Source organism: Aedes aegypti, chromosome 3, assembly GCF_002204515.2.
Source record: "Aedes aegypti strain LVP_AGWG chromosome 3, AaegL5.0 Primary Assembly, whole genome shotgun sequence".
NCBI lineage: Eukaryota > Metazoa > Arthropoda > Insecta > Diptera > Culicidae > Aedes > Aedes aegypti.
In genome coordinates, this window is record NC_035109.1 from 45,563,348 (window position 1) to 45,582,426 (window position 19,079).

Below are 19,079 nucleotides of genomic sequence, written 5' to 3' on the forward strand. Positions count from 1 at the left end.
CTCAAAGCAACCTTATGATAGGCCTAGAAACGCCCTTACATAAAATATTGAAAAAGATTTTATCTTCAATTGGTTCAATGCAACGAAAGTTTTACTAAAAATTACAATATGCACGTCGAAAAACAACAAATAGCTATAAATTTTCCAAATCTCAATCGATTTTTTTGATATTTGGATTGAAAGTCTCTTACTTGAAAAGCATTCGAACCCCCATGACATTTATAAGATTTGTTTTAAATTGAGCTAGAAATTTTAAAAAGAAACTCTTACCCCACTCGAACTTTTGCCCCACTTTACTCTACCTAATCAGATGCTAATCGCATCTTTATTGGAATCTAATCCGAACCAACTCCAAGCTAAATCTGATTCAAATCATGAGCAAGATGAATTTTTGTGACAATAAAATGAATTCCTAAACTAAATTGAATTAAAATCAAATCCAAATCTTGGAAAAATGAAATCCGAATCAAATTCAAATCAAATCTAAATCAAGTCAAGATAAAATTCAAGACGAAAGGGAATCCATTTCGAACCACAACCAAATTGAAACCAAATGTAATCCAAATTGAATTATCAAATTCAAGCCAATTCGAATCCACTTCAAATCTAAATTCAAATCAATTACAAATCACATTTAAATCCAAATCAACTAGTTCACGTCAAATCCTAATCAATTCCAAATCAAATTCATGAAAATTATTCATCATACCAAATTTCATCAGAATCTATCCCAATCGAATCGAAATTAAATTCAAATTAATTATAAATTATTTCTAATTTAATTGAGTTTTAAATGAGATACATTTTTTCGAATTCAAATCCAATTTAAATCCATATGAAATTTAAATCGAATCCCAATCAAACCAAATCAATGAATCGGAATCAACTTCAAATCAAATCCATATGAAGTGAATATCAAATACAAGTCGAATCGAAATCAACATCAAATCAAATCCAAATAAAATTCTAATCAAATCCAAATTATAGTCAAATAAATTTCAATTTCAAACTTAAACCATATCCAACTCAAATCGGAATGATTTCCAAATCGAATCCAAACAATGTCCATATCAAATCAATTCCGAATTTACTTGAAGTCATGTCAGCATTATGCTCAAAATCAAAGACATTTTTTTTCGCCAATCCAAACCATATCTAAATCTAAAGTAAATCATATCCAAATCAAATCCGACTCTAAATCAAATCAAATTCATATCAAACCAAATCCAATTTATATCGAAATTAAATTTTAAATTAATTCAAATCAAGTCCAAATTACATACAAATCAAATCAAAGTCACCTGTTAATTTAATCAAATTCAAATCAATACTAACTCAAATTCAAATTCGACCCAAATCTAATCCAAAAGTAATCCAAATCAAATTCAAATGAGATCTAAATCAAATTCAAATCAAATCCAAATCAATTTTAAATCAAATATAAATCGCAACATTACTCAAATCATATCTGAACCGAATAAAAAATCAAATCCTATTCATTTTCAAATGAAACTTAAACCACAGAACATTAAACTCAAATCAAATCCGAATCAAATCCAAATCAAATTTAAAATCAAATCGAAATCTTATCTTAATCATACCTAAATCATAGCCAAGAACAATTCAAATCAAATACGAATCAAATCCGAATGTATTCCAAATTAAATCCCAACTCAAATCTCAATTTCGGATCAAAATCATATCAAAACCAAAATTAAATAGATTTTCTGCGGTTGAAAATTAGCCGCCCGCGTCAAGTTAGCCCCGCGCGCTCGCCCAATCCGAGGCGGCTTGTTATTGTTCCGCCAAGCCGGAGGCCCCGGAGGCCGCCGGCAAAGTTTGACAGCCTTTCTGTCATTTGGATTCGTTCGCACTCGCTTGGATGCAGTCGTCGTCGTCCGTCAATGCGTGCGCCTGAAAGCTATGAAGTGGAATGAAAGTCGGCTCTTGATGCATATTTTGTTGGTGATTTTCTTCGTTTTCCAACTGTTCAGCTCGTCGATTTTGGTGTCCTCCCCGGAGGAAACGCTGGTGGAAGGTGAGTATTCTGGGGGTAGTTCTTTTATTTCTGTTAATCTTGCGATAAATGAGCGTTTTTGCCATTCGGCAAAAGACGTGCTGGACTTGAGTAAATATTTTTTATTGTACAGTTATCCCACAATTATGGATCAACGAAGTGTCATTTTTCAGAATAAAATATGATTAAAAATCATGGTGTCGCTGTACAAAACTAGATTACCTACCTGGCATTGCTGAATGTAGTTATTTTCGAGAATACGCCTCAAAATGCGCTGTTATTTACGAAAAAGTATTGATTTCCATAGAAATTTCAAACGTGCATCACACAGATATGGATTAGTGGGAGAGGAATTGAATTGAAAGGATTCATATGGATCAGAACACTATAACAGCAATTTATCTGCGAGATAAACGAATGGCGTGTTAGTACGTTTAGCGTTACGTTACGTGTTAGCGTACGTTTTGGCGTTTCTTTCGGAATCGACTTATTATTAATTCACAACTGTGATATGGTTTTCAACGGCCCATGGTTCACCATTATTTATAGTTCACGTAGGTAGCATGTGTTCTGCGTAATTACGACTCAATTTGGTGAGATATTCTCCGTTTAATCCTACTCTGATCCATAACTGCTGGGGCGACTGTACCTCACTCTGTATGTTACCTGAGGGCAGTAATCTAATTAGTCAGCAAGGTTGTTCGGTACCCGTTCACGATGGGTACCGTTTTACTAAACATGTGTCATGGTTCTAGATTTCTTTATCTGTCGTTCCTGTGGCCATGACGTCAGCCTGTCCAATTTCCTACTGAACAAGCACAGCCCGCTGGCACTCGGTTTTAGCAATCAGACATTATCTACGGGAAAGCAAGTCACCGTACAGGAGGTCCAGAATACGTTGGGAATCCGGTTCAAGATCGTCATTGTTCAACAGGCTTACTGTGCCAAAATAGAATCGGTGAGTTGAGGATGAGGTTTGGAATTGTTCAATCGGAGCAAAAATCAAATTTCCTTTTCAGTGGATATCGTTGCACTCGTGGTTTCCCGGCTACGCGTGGAAGCTCTGTGTGTGTCCCAAGTGCCGTACCCATCTGGGGTGGATGTTTGAACCCGTCGAAACTGCCACGTACGATCGTTATTTCCCGAGCGAGAAGGGATTCTACGCGCTGATCTACAACAACATCATATCGGAAAAATGTGAGTATTGTCGGGGATGAATTCAATCGAAGATGGCCACAAATCCGATGAAAGAGGCCTTCTTTGATTGCTAACATTTCAGTCATTAATCTGTGAAAGATTCATATGACGAAACTTTCCCTTTGACCATTTATTACATATGCTCTTATCTTTGTATGCGGATGTGGAAAACATATTTGCAGGAGTTGCTATAGCAATCGTGGAACAAACGAATGTAATCCATTTGTTGCGATTGTCGAGCAAAAAATCATTAACAATAATAGAAGAGCAAACACTTTTGCAAGAAATGGACAACTTATGATCCTTTCATTAGGGATCGTTTATCAAGATTGAGATTAAAGCACTCTGTTTCCCAGATAATTTCTATACCGGGTACCCCCGTTGGTTTCACCACATTTAATCTGAAGATTTTTCAATTTGTACCCCGCTAATTTGCACATCGTTCAGATTAAAAATGGTTCAAACGTCATTTAGCGTATGGAACGGACTAAAGTTAAATGGAACGCAGAATCAAAACAAACCAGTGAAAAGGGTAACCAGAAAAAAATCAGAGGGGGTTGTGTACAAGACACGACCACATGACGTTAACTACGCCAAGTGATTTTTTGCACTTGAATTTTAGTCGATTTTCATAGTTGCAGCCTTCCTTTAGTTCAAAATCCAACATAATATCGTGACGGTCCCAACATTTTAGATTTTTAATTGACACCCAGTATATTGCCGTAAGATGTAAAGAATATAAGAATGAGCGAAGAAGCTGAAAATGGTCTCCTTTATAGTGCGCTTCAAACCCAAAAGAATCGTGGAAGACAATATGAACGAGTTTGGTTGCGTAAGAAAGGGGTCAACATTTTTCCAATTTTCGACAGTCTATCGTCAAAAATCAAAAGTTTTCTCCAATTGAGTAAAATGTTGTATACATTTCCGACCGATTGGTGGGAAAATATTGAAAATCTACCGATAAATGGCTGAGATATTACCATTCAAAATCTTACATAATTTCGTGACGGTCGCAACATTTTAGATTTTAAATTGACACCCAGTATATTGTCGTTAGACGTAGTTAACGTCAAAAGTAGAATGCGCGAGGAAGCAGAAATTGGTCTGCTTTTATAGTGCACTAGCCAACCCAAAGGAATCGTGGAAGACAATATGAACGAATTTGGTTGCGTAAGAAAGGGGTCGACATTTTCCCAATTTTCGACAGTCTATCGTCAAAATTCAAAAGTATTCTTCATTTGAGTAAAATGTTGTATACATTTCCGACCGATTGGTGGGAAAATATTGAAAATCTACCGATAAATGGCTGAGATATTACCATTCAAAATCTTACATAATTTCGTGACGGTCGCAACATTTTAGATTTTAAATTGACACCCAGTATATTGTCGTTAGACGTAGTTAACGTCAAAAGTAGAATGCGCGAGGAAGCAGAAATTGGTCTGCTTTTATAGTGCACTAGCCAACCCAAAGGAATCGTGGAAGACAATATGAACGAATTTGGTTGCGTAAGAAAGGGGTCGACATTTTCCCAATTTTCGACAGTCTATCGTCAAAATTCAAAAGTATTCTTCATTTGAGTAAAATGTTGTATACATTTCCGACCGATTGGTGGGAAAACATTGGAAATCTACCGATAAATGGCTGAGTTATTACCATTCAAAATCTTACATAATTTCGTGACGGTCGCAACAATTTAGATTTTCAATTGACACTCATATTGCCGTAAGACGTAGTTAACGTCAAAATGGTTCTAGGGTGACTAGAAGTTCAAATTAAAAATGAACCCCGATGGTTTGCATGAGGTACCGTTCAAATTAGCGGGGGTGTACGGTATTATGAAACCGTTAGCTTGTGAGTGTAATATGGACATGGTCACGTAAAAATCACTTGGGAGTACTTTTTCCAAGGAATCTATTGAAATTTTAGATGGACAATAGAGATCACAGTAGATTGGATCTATGGAGGTAAGCGTAAATCAAGCAAGAGAAAATCACGTTCCGTTATCAGGCGCCACCATTTAAAGGATGGCTTAGTATGTTTTTAAAGCGATATAAAATGTTGTTTCGAAAACTGTACGGAGATAGGATAATGTAATATTTGGATATCGAAAAATACTCCTGAATTCTAGCAGAAATTATTAGATTTGGGTGGAAGTTCTGGATTTTTTTTTTGTAAAAGTATTCTGGGATTTCGACCTCTCTTGGGGGGTGGATTCATACAGTAATGGTTCTGGTGTAATTTCTTGAATTCCGTTATATGCTGTAGGCATTCGATGGGAAACGATCGGAATAGGATAGAATCTTGGATATCTAAAAATGCCAAGAAATAATTATGAAAAACCTCAGGAATACTGGTATTCCGATAGCAAAATTGGAAAACCCCTTTTTTTTTGGTTTTCGAATACATTGGCAGGTATATTTTAGATGTCGAATAGCATATGAAATTTGGTATATAACTATTTTGGGAATTCCTTGAGAAGCGGTCGAAGTTCTGCAATCACTGGAACTAAATTCCGATTGCATTTTTAGAATTAAGAAAAGATTTTTAGGATTCCAAGAATTTTCACCAAAATCTCAAGCGGATGCCGTTTGAATTCTGAAATAATCATTATCGTTGGGAACCCAAAAATCGTATGCGCGAAATTTTTCTGGAGCATCTCTAAATTTCTGTGTTGAATTCTTAAAACCATGGTTTTGTCGAAATTGTTGTACACACAGTATAAAACCTGAACTTCCAATGCAAAATTCCGATCGCATTCTCATCGAAATATCACAGCTATAATTCTCCCTGTTGTAACGTGGAATTAGGGCCCAGATAGCCGTAGCGGTAAACGCGCAGCTATTCAGCATGACCAAGCTGAGGGTCGTGGGTTCGAATCCCACCGGTCGAGGATCTTTTCGGATTGGAAATTTTCTCGACTTCCCAGGGCATAGAGTATCTTCGTACTTGCCACACGATATACACATGCAAAAATGGTCATTGGCATAGTAAGCTCTCAGTTAATAACTGTGGAAGTGCTCATAAGAACACTAAGCTGAGAAGCAGGCTCTGTCCCAGTGGGGACGTAACGCCAGAAAGAAGAAGAAGAAGTAACGTGGAATTATAACCAAGAGTCACTATCAAAAACCTAGGATTCCTACCACAATCCCAGATATTATATTATATTCACTACTTATCTGTATTCCATCATCTTCACAAAAACCTCAAAATATTCACCATAGAACAAGGACTTTCCTTTGAATTTCCATAGAAATCGCAAATTGCAAGCGCACATCGAAAACCTAGGAATTTTCCCATAATTCCAGAATTCCTATTGAAATGGCAGGATTATCTTTGAAATCTTGGAATTCCCTCTAAATTATCAGGACTATGATCAGAATTATATAATATCCAGCAAAACTCTAGTTTGCTATTTATACAGAAACTATAGCACAATACTCAAATTTCCCACGATACACCAGGATTACTTTTGGAGTCCAGTGGTTTCCAAAGAAATCAAAGGAGATCTTACCGAAATCTCAAACCGGTGCCTTTTGAAATCCCAGAATTCCCATCGAAATTCGAGACTCATACAAAATTCTTAGGTTTTGGCTTTCGGAATTTGAACGTCCGTATTGAAATCCCAGGATTGTTCTCAAATAAAAAAAAATAGTAGTATCTCGGAAATTATTGAAGGGTTTGTTCACAAATTTCATAACGCCAAAAATGGCAATTTTCGATACCCACCCACCCCCTTGTGACGCATTTTGTATAAATATTTTTAAATTTTTGTATGAGCTGTAACATATTTAGGACACCCACCCCCTTCAGCGTTATGAAATTTGTGAAAATCTAAGAATTTACCTCAAAATACCAATACTTCACCAAACTAAAGATTTTCATTTCCAAATTCCATCATTCCATCGAAAGTTTTCAGATTTATTTCGAAATCGCAGGATTCTCTCCGAAATCACAAAATTCTTTCCAATGTTACAGCATGATCTTCGGAATTCCAGAATTTCTACAAAAACGCATTAGAATTCTTTTCTTCTTTTGGAATCAAAGAATTCTCTAAAATCCCAACAATCCCATGAAATCAGAATTCTCAATTTCTACTGAAGATCCAGAGCTCCCATCAATGTCTCAAAACTCTTATAGGAATCCAAGAATTCCAACGGTATGCCCAGAACTCACGCTGGAATTCCTGATCACCGATTGAGATCCAGCATGCTCACCAAACATTTCAACACCCACTTCCATCGAAAACCCAGAAATCATATAGGAATCCTGAGCGTTCCAACAGCATTTGCCGAAATCCCTCCAGAATCCTTACAAAATCTCAAAACTCCCACCAAAGAAATCTCAGAATTGCTCTCAGGGTCTATGAACTCTCACCAGAATCACATAATTCCAATAGAAATCTCAGGGAATTACCGAAATTCCAGGAGAATCGTCATTGAAGTCATGGATCTCAAGCAGAAATCAACGTTGGCCCCCAATATATCTTAGGATTCATCTAAATTACAGAGTTCTCATAGGTATTTTAGAATTCCTACTGAAATCCAAGGAAAGCTTCGGCATCCTGGCCTAAATCTTAGAATACCAAATATAGAACTAGAACTACCACCGGAATTTCAACTAAACAGAAGTTTTGATAACTTAGAACTCCCATTGCAATCTCCAAATCCATACCGGAGTTTTCTTCAGGATTTCTGATCATCAATTGGGATCTAACATTCACATCCACTACCACTAACTCCTATCGAAAGTCCAAAGTGCCTTTTGATTCTAAGGACTATTCATTTTATAAAGTGGACACCTTGTACATGCTATATCCTTTTAATTTATTAATGAAAACGCAATCGGTTTTCTGTACATCGTTCGACTTATGTTATACTATATTGTGATAATAAAAAAGCCATCAAAATAAATAAATTTCACACAAATAAGGCACAACGTTTAGAAAGGACGATTTTTTTAAGGTTATTAAATTCAATGATTATTAGAAATTTTCTGGAAAGTTCGACAATCTATATTTTTTATTTTCAAAAACGGCTTGTTCTTCGAAAGCATTATGTTTAACTTTGATGAACAGTTGTTCTTAGGAGGTTTTGGAAAAACTTTGCAGTTCTTCAACCAAAAGCATTCATCTTACAGAATGATTTTATATTTTTATAGCATTGCAGAATAATAGTTGAACGATGCACAGAACACCGATTACGATTTTATCAATAAATAAAAAAGATATAGCATAAACAAGGTATCACCTTTATAAAATGAACAGTCCTTAATACTCTTTATGAGAATTTAAGAATACCCTGGAATATTTACATACATCCAAGAAGTATTTCTCCTGAAATCTCAGGACTTCAGGTGCCGAAAATTTCTACTGATTTCCAGAAATTCATATAGTAACCCTAAAAGCTTCTAGCGGATTCTTGGTGATCTCTTCAAAACCTCAGGATCCCCACCTATTTGAAATCACAGATTCCCCAATGGAAGCGATACTTCATATTGATTCGCGCTCTTCCAAAAGTAGACTTACGACGCACCTGTCATATACTTTTGGGTAAATTAACTCAGATGACTTATGACCAATACATAGTTATCTATAAAAGCCCTTCTTGAAAAATACGTATTCACTGCTGCCCAGATCAGTTCCAGAAGGGCCAAACAGATCATTGTAAGCCAGGAATGAATTGCTTTGAAAACACCCTCTTTGCGGTAGTAAGCGAAATTTCTATAGTTTTGCATAAAAAATTATAAAACTTTCAAACAACATCGATGGGTTAGGGGGGATGCGTTAACTTCCAGCGTCACCAAAAACATAAGCCTAAGGGTTTGCTGCCGAATGCTGGCTACAGAATTCGATTTGATTCGTATATGACTGCACCTCACCCATTTTCACATGAACATCCTTATATAAATCCAGAATCAGAGTTGCTTGCTGTCACTATCAACGCGCGAAATTTGCTGATTTGTACAGGCCGACTGCGATACAATTCGGATCATTCCATATCACATCAACGTCATGCTCTCTACTCCATCACCAGTGCATTGATGGCAATAGACTATGGATATCACTGATGGCCCAAGTTTAGCCTTAAATTAAGCATCTAAATTGGCAATTTATCAGTACGATATTCTTGATAGTGCTGCAGACGGATTGAAACTGTGTGTTGGTCACTGAAAAACATTAATAGCGTGGGTAATTACCACGTGATCACTCATTCTGCAGTGATTGTGATTTAGAGTGCGATGTCGCATCACAGCTGTTGGTTGTCAGATCCAAGTGATATTGCTAGTTCGCAACTGATATTGATAGTTTTAGTCCATCAGCCATCAGCTGATATGACCGATATTGTGTAACTCTGTCCAGGATGAGCCAAAGAGGCTGACCGTCGTACTTGTTTTCCTGCATTCAGTTGTTTGGCATTTTTAACATAATTGAAAACAGATAAGAAAAGGAGATCGCAGCAGGCTGTGCGCGCGGGTAGATGTGTTTTGTATTTGCTGCCACGTTTTATCTCTATTCATCATCATTTCTGAATCGGCCGGTGAAAATATCAAAACGACGGGTAGTGCTATGCCACCCGGAAAATATGTAGAAGAAAAGTATCAAATTGTGAGAAGAATGTGTTTCAGCAGAGAATTATCTCGATTACGCGTCATGTAAAAGTTCGTCGGTGAAAATAGATTCGACTGATGGTGCTATGCCACCCGGCAAACAATGTAAAGAATGTTACTTGCGATGTGAAAACAGACGCTTATAGATGTTTTGTGCGCGTTGGATGGTAATTAATAAGTAGTGCGGATCGTGACAGTAGTGATTGGTCTCTAGAGTTTTAGCTTAATCCATCGGGGATGAGCATATCAGGGTGTCCATTAGGGTGCGGCTTATTTTTCAAAAGTTCTCAAAACCAAAAATTCGTATGCTCTACTGAATTCTGATCACATAAAAAGAGAAACCTCAAAATCTGAGCCAAAAATATTAAAATTTAGAGGTGGCGCAAGCCTCTTGAAGGAAAATTTTCAGGTTATGAAAAATTACCATCAGTGAAGTAAACATAACTTTGTTATTTTTCAACCGATTTTGAAACTTTTAGCATCAATACCTTCAAAATTGAATTTATGAAAACTATAGAGTTCAACATCAAATTTGTCTAAAATCAAAAATAGTTTAAGTTACAAGTAATTTATTCCAAATTTTTCCTCATTTTTTCAAAAATTTTAACTTCGTTTGACCATAACTTCATGATTACTCAACCGATTCCAAATCTTTTCACATGATTTTGAAGCTTATTTAATTAGTTTCAAACCTTTCATACATCACATTTCACTAAAAAATGTCTTGCCCAAGTTTTTCAGCAAAAACTGAACAAAAACATGATTTTTTTTTAAGAAAAATGCCAGTTTTTTATTTGTTTTTGCCAGTTAAATATTATCTCTAAAGCTGAAACTAATTTATTTTTCTCATTTGTTTAACCTTTGTAAATTATTTTGCAACAATTACTAACTACTTTTGCAACAAAAATATGTTTGCGTATGTAAAAATATATATGCACTATTCAACTCGTAATTAAGGCAAGATGCTTTATAAATTAAGGTTAACTAGAAAAAATGCAATTTCCGGCGAAAACAACTTAAATAATCAATAGAAATTTGATTCATTGAAAAATCATGTTTTTGGGTAGTTTTTGTTGAATAATTAGGTCAATCTAATCTAATCTAATCTAATCTAAGTGCATGCACAGGCAATATTGAAAAGCATCCTGGAAATACCGAAATTTATTTCAGTATTTTCTTGTCAGCATTAATATCACTGTTCGACAAAAAAAGTCGATCTGAATGCACAGAGACCGGACAACCCGGGCTTGAAAGTATAAAAATAAACAAAAATAATGGCGTTTTCAGAATGTTCGTGTCTGCTCCAGGTCATTTTTAAAATATACTTGAACTTTTTGCATTTTTTATTTAAAAATCTAATCTAATCAATAAACCGACACAGTGTTTTATATTCAGGACAGCGGAATTCATGTGCCATATAATGTTTTAAACGTTAAGTCCAATATGAAGAGTTGTAATAAGATTTGCAGGAAGCCCTCCCCCTTTTTTGCACCCTCCCCATTTTGGGGACATTTCTGTTCTTACACCAAAACATAGACAGGTTCCTCCGGGAAATTCCGGTGGTCCCAAAAGTGGCCACTGTAGTCAATTATCCATTTTAGGTCTACATTAGCCCTATTTAGCACGAGACATGAAAAATGAACCGTCGCACGATATGTATTGGAGTTCAATTTCAATTGTCTCTAATTACAGGTTCCCTCGGGGACATCCGGTGGTCCCGGAAGTAGTCACTGTAGTCAACTATCCGTTTAGAGTCTACAGTTGCCCTATTTACGACAAGACATGAAGAATGAGCCGTCGCATGATATGCTTTGGTGTCGAAATCGAAATGTCCCCTATGCAAGGTTCCCCCGGGGCACTTGGCGGCGCCATGAGTGGCCAAATCTGTACAAGACTCTTTCTCAATTTATAATAGGGTATTTTATGATAAGCTAGGGAGAAAACAATATTGCGCGACATATTTTGAGTGAATAAATTGTTTGATCCCAATTCGGATCCACTACCGGCACCGATTCCGGGGAAATGGCCATATCTTGGTTGTTTCTGGATCGATCTTAATACTTGGCGCACCAATCGCTTCAGAATTTGATCTTCTATCTCCATGTGTAGTAAAATTTTGAATTTTTAGCCGAGACCTTTACTAAAAACATGTCATAATTTTACTGCATAAGACATGCTTCCGGAAATCCGGATTATCACCGGTATTCGGTGGTCATAGTTCATCTCCGTGGATGCACCTCAAAACTAGATTAGTTGACACGTCCATTACTTCTTAAAGAATTGAAATCGGTCAATTTTTGTCAAAGTTACAGCTAAAGCCCTGACAATTGGCAGCAAAGTTTTGCATACAACATCTTTATTGTTGGTCGTTTAGACTTTCAATAACTCTATAATATCTGTCTTAAACTTTAATTTCAAATCGTTCCTAACCCACAATATTTTGGATTTCTTTATTTATTTTGACTTTTATAGTACTTAAATACAGTCCTAAAAAAATAAACATTTATATGACAAAAAAAGTTGCAAAAGCAAACAGCTGAAGAGTCTACAAAATCAAATAGTGATAAGATTCAAACAATCCTCTTCTATGTGAATATTACTATTCGTGTTTCTAATGTTATTCAACATTTGACTATGTATAGCGCAACAATGAAATGGTGTTCTGATGTTATCAAACTACATGAACTCGCAGAACCATGATGTCGTCCGGTTTCAATCTCTTAGGCATCCGCGAAAAATCCGGGAATCGGAAAACTGATTTTGAATGGACACCCTGGCATATGAATAACGCAGCACAAAGCAGCAATGGAAAGAACAACAAACTGGTGAGATCGTTCAAAATTATATGACCATTTGAAACCCCTAAATACGTGCCAGGGTCGAAAATCTAATTTTCGATCCGGGAAGTGTGAAATCATTTTAGGTATCCATTTGATATCCGGGTGCTTTCATGCGGGGCTTGCTGTGATGAAAACAACCTCAGAATGTGTGTGTGTATGAACAGCCATTCTTGAAATGGGTCGTTGGAATTGCAGTAAAGCTATCACCTTCCATCTCCAGGGCTAAAGTTGTCTGCATCTATATAGACATCTAAGTGTTTCGATAAATAGTGCAAACAAATTTCTTCCATAAAAGCACTGCCGGTCAGTGGGCGGTGGATTGTAAGCACACACACACAACATCCTTATATAAATCCGGATTTACTGGTGTCCTTTTCCCGGAGGACCATAATGGTCCAAAATGCCTATATTGGACTAAGTTCATCATTTTCACCATTTTGAAAAACAAAAATCTGATCGGCATTTTTGTTTTAAAACTACAAATTTCAATTTGTAGATTTAAACATACTCTAATAATCCCTCCCCTAAATTTAATATAAAAAGTGTAGTGATTTTTGTTTTCATGATGCTTATTGCGGCGCTTATATTAAATCCAGCGGCGGCGGTAACGCGCAGAAGATATGCGCGCAATTCAAACGCAACGTCAAAATTCAAGTAGGTTTGGATATTTTCGTCCTTTAAGGACACAAATGTTTCAAATTTGCCCAATCTGAAACATTATCACTGCGACGGTATATCGACATTTTCAGATAATCGCATTACGTGGATTTATCTTGCAGAGCACAATAGCAAAATTGCTGTAGAAAAACACTAAAAAGCCAAGGTTTTTTGAGTCAAACAAAAGAGGAGAGGGGTATGAAGGAATGGGTCATCCCTCAAAATGTAGGTACACTAATCCCCTTTCCATAACTTTCTAAAGAATTGGATTCGGATGACTACTGACTGAGATCGAAGCATTTTTGTGAACTAAGGTCCGTCCTGCCACAAGTTTTCTGTTTCATAATATTTCACAATTTCTGTTCAAACTGTTACTGTTTGCTGTGGATTATGGAAACCGTTATTAATAGTCTAGAGTTCTGGAACTCATATTGTCCAACAAAAAAGTCACTGTATGTGATATACAGGTCGGACTCGATTATCCGGAGTATCGATTTTTTTTCACTCCGGATAATCGAATCCTTCGAATAATCGAATCACTAAGAAAAAATTGCAACCTTTGACAAAAGAACCTTTTTTCTTTATTTTATTTATATGATGCGGTGGCGTAGCCAGAAGTTTTTTCTATGAACAGTAGGAATCTTTACAAGAAAAAAAAATTGATAAGCTCACACAAAAATGCACTTTTTCAAACCCCCTTTTCTTAAATACGTTCTAAACTGCAAAACCATTCATATTGTATATTGCAATATCAAATTAACTCAGATTTATGCATCAAAATTGACAAGAACATCAAAAGCAAATTCCGGATAATCGAGTCTAAAATTACGGATAATCGTATCCCGGATAATCGAGTCCGACCTGTATTAAGTATATCAGCTAGAAGAATCTTATTGTTTGGAAAATAAGACGAATTGTATTTTTCTATGCGGGAAGTTAGCCCCCGGATTACGGTACCTATAATATTATGATATGATGAGACATTTCGCCTTTTAAGATGCTGTTCTAATTTAGAACTACTTAATGATAATTCTTAACAATAATTTATCGTTATTTGTTAAATGAATCACTATACTTTGTTTTTCGAAACATGTTCTTGAAGACTATTTTCGATACCGTAATCCGGGGTAACATTTATCATTTTTTTGAATATTTCTTAAATATTTCGTTTGAAAATGCAAATGTCGTAAATTTTATATCTTTAAAACAAGTACTGCCACCCATAGCTCGTGACTATATACTTCATTTTGTTTTTTGAAAGATTTAAGCATGTTTAAAAAAATGTTTTAAGTGATTTTTTGATTTAGCTGATATGGGGTAACATTGATCACCAATGTAAACAACGTTCGGTTATATTGAAAATGTCGTTACTTAGTTAAATCATGGCCCCCGAAGCCGAATATGAAAGCAAAACGCTTACAAGTCATTTACTTTTTGAGTTATTTTAAAATTAAAAACACTTCGAACCACGGAATACGCCTAAAGGTAGGCAATTTCCTAAGGGAATTCTATATTATTTACAGTAATTCGTTAATGTTGCCTAATTGAGCATACTTATGAAATTTTTGACAACGGAATCGTTTTTGGCGATGCCAATTTTTAGTAAGAACCGCATTTCCCTTGCTCATATCGTTTGCAGAACTTATGTGAGACATGAATCTTCGGTAGTGTCATCCTTACCCATTGAAATCATTGTTTCAAAAAGTTGACAAATTTACGCAAAATGTAAACGTAATTTTCGCAAAAATGAGCATGAGCATAGATGACCGTACAATTCGTAGTTGCTACTCCGTGATTGACCAGAACAATCGAAGTTGCACAGGGAATTTATGAATAGGGCTTGGGATTAGCTTACCATTCTTCAATGTGCACAAATCGAGAGCTCAAATTTTAAAAGTCAATAACGGCGCCGGCCACGTCCTTACGGTCATCGGGGAAGGGAAGGAATGTTAGTTAGACAACCGTTGTTACTAGAGACCGAGTATACCTCTGCATCTCCACAGTTGTCATGGAAAGGACATTGAGTTAGTGGGATAAGGTAAAGATCTGGGAGTCACCAATGGTTGGTGATGCGATCTATGATATAATCATGCCTAATCGGATTCGCGGTATAATTCAAAAGACGCATTGTATCCCGAAAAAGTGTTCATCACTTGCCCATGCAAGAGCAAGCGACTCGATCAATAGATCAAACACTACTAACGATCCGCGGCGCTATTTCATTCCACTACTCGACCGACGTACGACATGTTTTATCCTGCCCTCGTCACCCGCTCTCGCAGGAGCAAGCGTCAAGGTCGGAAGATCAAACAAAACTCGTAAACGTAATTTTCGCAAAAATCGTCACTTACATTAGCTCATGAAAATAAGAAAGAGGAGCACCATTCGTGATTTGGAAATGTTCCATCAATAAATGATGATACGATCTTTTAACGAGATGAGTCATTCCGATCAATGTTACCCCGCTGATCAATGATACCCCGGATTACGGTATATCAAAACTTTTAAGTGAAATACTGACTGACTCCTATTTAACGCTGAAACCCGTTTTAAGCCTACCGCAATTATCAGTTGTCGTTCATCGATATGAATTAGGTTCGTATGATGAGACAAAACAGACTAATTTTTACATCTAGATTTAGTTCAAATCAATACCGCGCCTAGTATCGTGTGACACATGAAGGCCCCAAGCAACATGCGTTGTCGCTTTCTCTGGCAACAGCAGACGTCGTGTCGTGACGCCAGTTGTACGCGCTTTCTCGATTCTCGCAAACCACGCCATAGACTTTTGCATGTGACAGGTTCGTCTATGCATTTGTTTACATCGGTGTAGGACCGGTGCTAACACGGAACTGTCATCTTCATAGAAGAACTGTCAAAATGCTTCTCGATCAGCTGATTTGAAATGTCTTGTGAATAGGCCCAAGGCTGGTTCATTGTACTCTGTGGCCAGAGTAGGAGGAGCTGAACCCGCCTTGAATAGGTGTATGGCCACTGGGACGCCACTGGTTGTCATTATTGAGTTTTACTTGAAAATAATTCGAAAAATAGAAGCCTGGTTAGCGATTAATAAATTTATTTTCCGTGTATTTCTCCTTCCAGACGTAAACTCGCTGCTCATGCGCGAAAAGATCCTTCGGGAGAACTAAGACCATAAATCGATCGATCGGAAGGAACGAAAACCACCAAACCATGGTTGACCCAAAGAGACACATCAACATCCTCTCCGAGGAGGATCAGCTGTTCCTGAACGAATGCGAAGAGGAGTTCGGCGATCGCTTCTCGGAGCACGACGCAGAGTTTACGGCGTACTGTGCCCAACCGGCTCGGGCACCTCCGGTCTTGGAACCGTGGCAGAGTCGCAACTTCCAAGGAGGTGGTGGCTATGGAGGCGGAGGCGGTGGACGAGGACGATTCAACGATCGGGGCGGAAGAGGAGGAGGAGGCGGTGGCGGCCGATACAATCACCACAATCGCAACTGGGACTATCGGGATCGGCCTTACCAGCAGCGAGGTGGCCGCTACAACAACAATAATAATCGCGGCGGACGGGATAACAACCGCTACAATTCGGTAGGTAGGAACTACTCGTAAAGGCAGCTGTGTGAGGTGCGAAGTGCTTCTGTGCACCTTTCATCAAAAGCGGATTTTCAGTTTTAAACAATGTGCGTGTGAACAATGTGTAGTTACATTCTTTTAGAACAATTTTGGAAGATTGTAAATAAAGGCTGTATATAAAACACGAAATGCATGCGAGTGTTTGACCGTTTTGAAAGAACATCTTTCTGACTTGATGTACGAATATTAGGCCACTGTAGAAAGACAGATAGGACGACAGATCAGCACTCTTAAAAATAATGAAAATTACTCTGGACGTAATACTCGTTATGAAAGACACATGATGTAAGTGATAGAATGACACAAAAACGTGTCTTGAAGATGTATCGACCAAAAAATGTAATTTTACATGTTAGAAGACAAGAAACGACATTTTCTTAATCAGACACTAACGTATTTAAAACTTGATACAAATTTATATCACTTATTTTATGTGCATCCCAAAAGACGTAAGTGACAATGGCTTTTTTATTAAGTATTATTTTTATCAGTGTGTACTGTGAGCAAAACCTTGACTCAAATACATGTTTAGCCTCAGTGAAGGGCTAACATCTCAAACTTAAGGGGACACGGGAGACCGTGTTATTTTCCCTATCTTTCGTCTCACTCTAACAATAATCATCAAAACTTTGTGGAAGCAAATCTTTAGCAAAAATTTAGTGAACCGATGAAGCTGAAAATTTATCGGGTTGTGCACTACATATATAGAATCATAGTGATACATTTTCGCATCAATATATGGAGTGGTTCTTGGGATTTGCTTCTTGAAATGGATAGGGTGATTATGATGACGTCCCGTGCGGCCTTAATTAGTTTTGCCGGTGCATCTTTGACATTTGTCGTATGCAAAAGTAAACAAAACTATTCCAATAAGAATTAAGTGCAAGAAAAAGGTAGACGATAATTTCTCACACAGGTACTTTGGTTCTCTTCGTCAAGCAGAGGATTATGTTACATATTCTCAGCCAGAAGAGGTTGCTAGTTTGGACGGTCGAGTATTCATCCGGGAACCAGCTCTGTTCGAGAGATGGTTCCCCGAGTGGCAGCTCGATCCGTCGATTAGTATTGCTGCGCATCATTGCTCTCACTCTCTTAAAGCTGCCTCAGTTCAGTGCCCAATTACCGAACGAGATCTGCTCTGGGAAGCTGGTACTGGGAAACAATGGTAGATGCTATACCAGTGATGGGATTTTGATGGTAGATAGGAATATACACTCTCATAAGGACACACCTGTCGTAGAAGGTGGACTCGGCGAGTGTTCTCGGAAACCCGAACTGGAGGGTTATACCAGTTGACCGTGTGTGAATGGAAACAGACTACCCTGCGAACAATAGTGGTAACATTTGGTCTTATATGGGAGTGTAATGATTTCAGTTCTAGCGATTGGTAGACGTTGTCCATATTGAGTTTTTCTTAAGATATATTTCAGGTATCCTTTTGTTCAATAATCTTTATAATTTAAAAGAACATCTACCGATAAGCGTCAAAATCTGATACTCAGCCATAATTTTATTGGATATTGCTCTTTGGAGACATGGCTACACATATACGATCGAATACGATTCTGCCTGTTCGTTGGTTCCAATTGGAAGTGCTAAAAATAAGTTTCAAAAAACCAAACCCGGACAAAAAGATATCAATCCAATCTATCTAATTGCCCATTGCACGGTGAAGTCATAAGAAAATCGCTCTCTTTCCCTCATTCGGTTACTAGCGTGTGCCATCCTGCCATAATTACTTCGAAAACCTCGCCTTCATGTTAAGCCCTGAATTTTAGTTGATCAGTTAAGAAATTAATCATTTATTTATTGTAATAAATAATAATTATCATCGTATTCGATCGTAATTAATTCACATATGTATGATCATATTCCACTAGATGGCCACTAGCTGTATCGAACATGTACGAACAGCATTCCAATTGGAATCCCATCACGCCCCATCCATCGATAGAACTCGAACAGTCACTGCGTAATATATAATCAATTGCTACTCACCACTTTCTTCGAGGTAGTCTGCCTTCACGTCAGGTAAAACGGCATGTTTCCTCCGTCTCGGGGACAAAAACTGCTCCTTCGTGGGCAAAACAGAGCTCTTCAGTGAGACAAAACAAAACTCTTCAATGAGACAAAACAAAAAT

The 19,079-nt window shown here is 37.2% G+C and overlaps 2 protein-coding genes across 2 annotated transcripts; both read left to right on the top strand.

Annotated features, from left to right (window-relative positions):
- The first annotated feature begins 1,738 nt into the window (after positions 1-1,738).
- Positions 1,739-17,067, top strand: LOC110678050. The gene is made up of 4 exons (XM_021850532.1): positions 1,739-2,038; positions 2,773-2,975; positions 3,037-3,214; positions 16,423-17,067. The coding sequence occupies exons 1-4, from the start codon at positions 1,924-1,926 to the stop codon at positions 16,467-16,469; spliced, it is 543 nt and encodes a 180-aa protein (XP_021706224.1). The 5' UTR covers positions 1,739-1,923; the 3' UTR covers positions 16,470-17,067.
- On the top strand, positions 16,513-16,914 carry LOC5575636 (RNMT-activating mini protein). Its single transcript, XM_021848753.1, has 2 exons — positions 16,513-16,696; positions 16,760-16,914. The coding sequence occupies exons 1-2, from the start codon at positions 16,513-16,515 to the stop codon at positions 16,912-16,914; spliced, it is 339 nt and encodes a 112-aa protein (XP_021704445.1).
- Positions 17,068-19,079: the final 2,012 nt, after the last annotated feature.

Excerpts from the sequence above, each read along its gene's own strand:
- LOC110678050 (XM_021850532.1), top strand. The coding sequence starts at position 1,924 with ATGAAGTGGAATGAAAGTCGGCTCTTGATGCATATTTTGTTGGTGATT. Across the intron at positions 2,976-3,036 it reads ACTGTGCCAAAATAGAATCG|TGGATATCGTTGCACTCGTG; the intron begins GTGAGTTGAGGA and ends TTTCCTTTTCAG. Across the intron at positions 3,215-16,422 it reads CAACATCATATCGGAAAAAT|ACGTAAACTCGCTGCTCATG; the intron begins GTGAGTATTGTC and ends TTCTCCTTCCAG.
- LOC5575636 (XM_021848753.1), top strand. The coding sequence starts at position 16,513 with ATGGTTGACCCAAAGAGACACATCAACATCCTCTCCGAGGAGGATCAG. Across the intron at positions 16,697-16,759 it reads GAGTCGCAACTTCCAAGGAG|GAGGAGGCGGTGGCGGCCGA; the intron begins GTGGTGGCTATG and ends GCGGAAGAGGAG.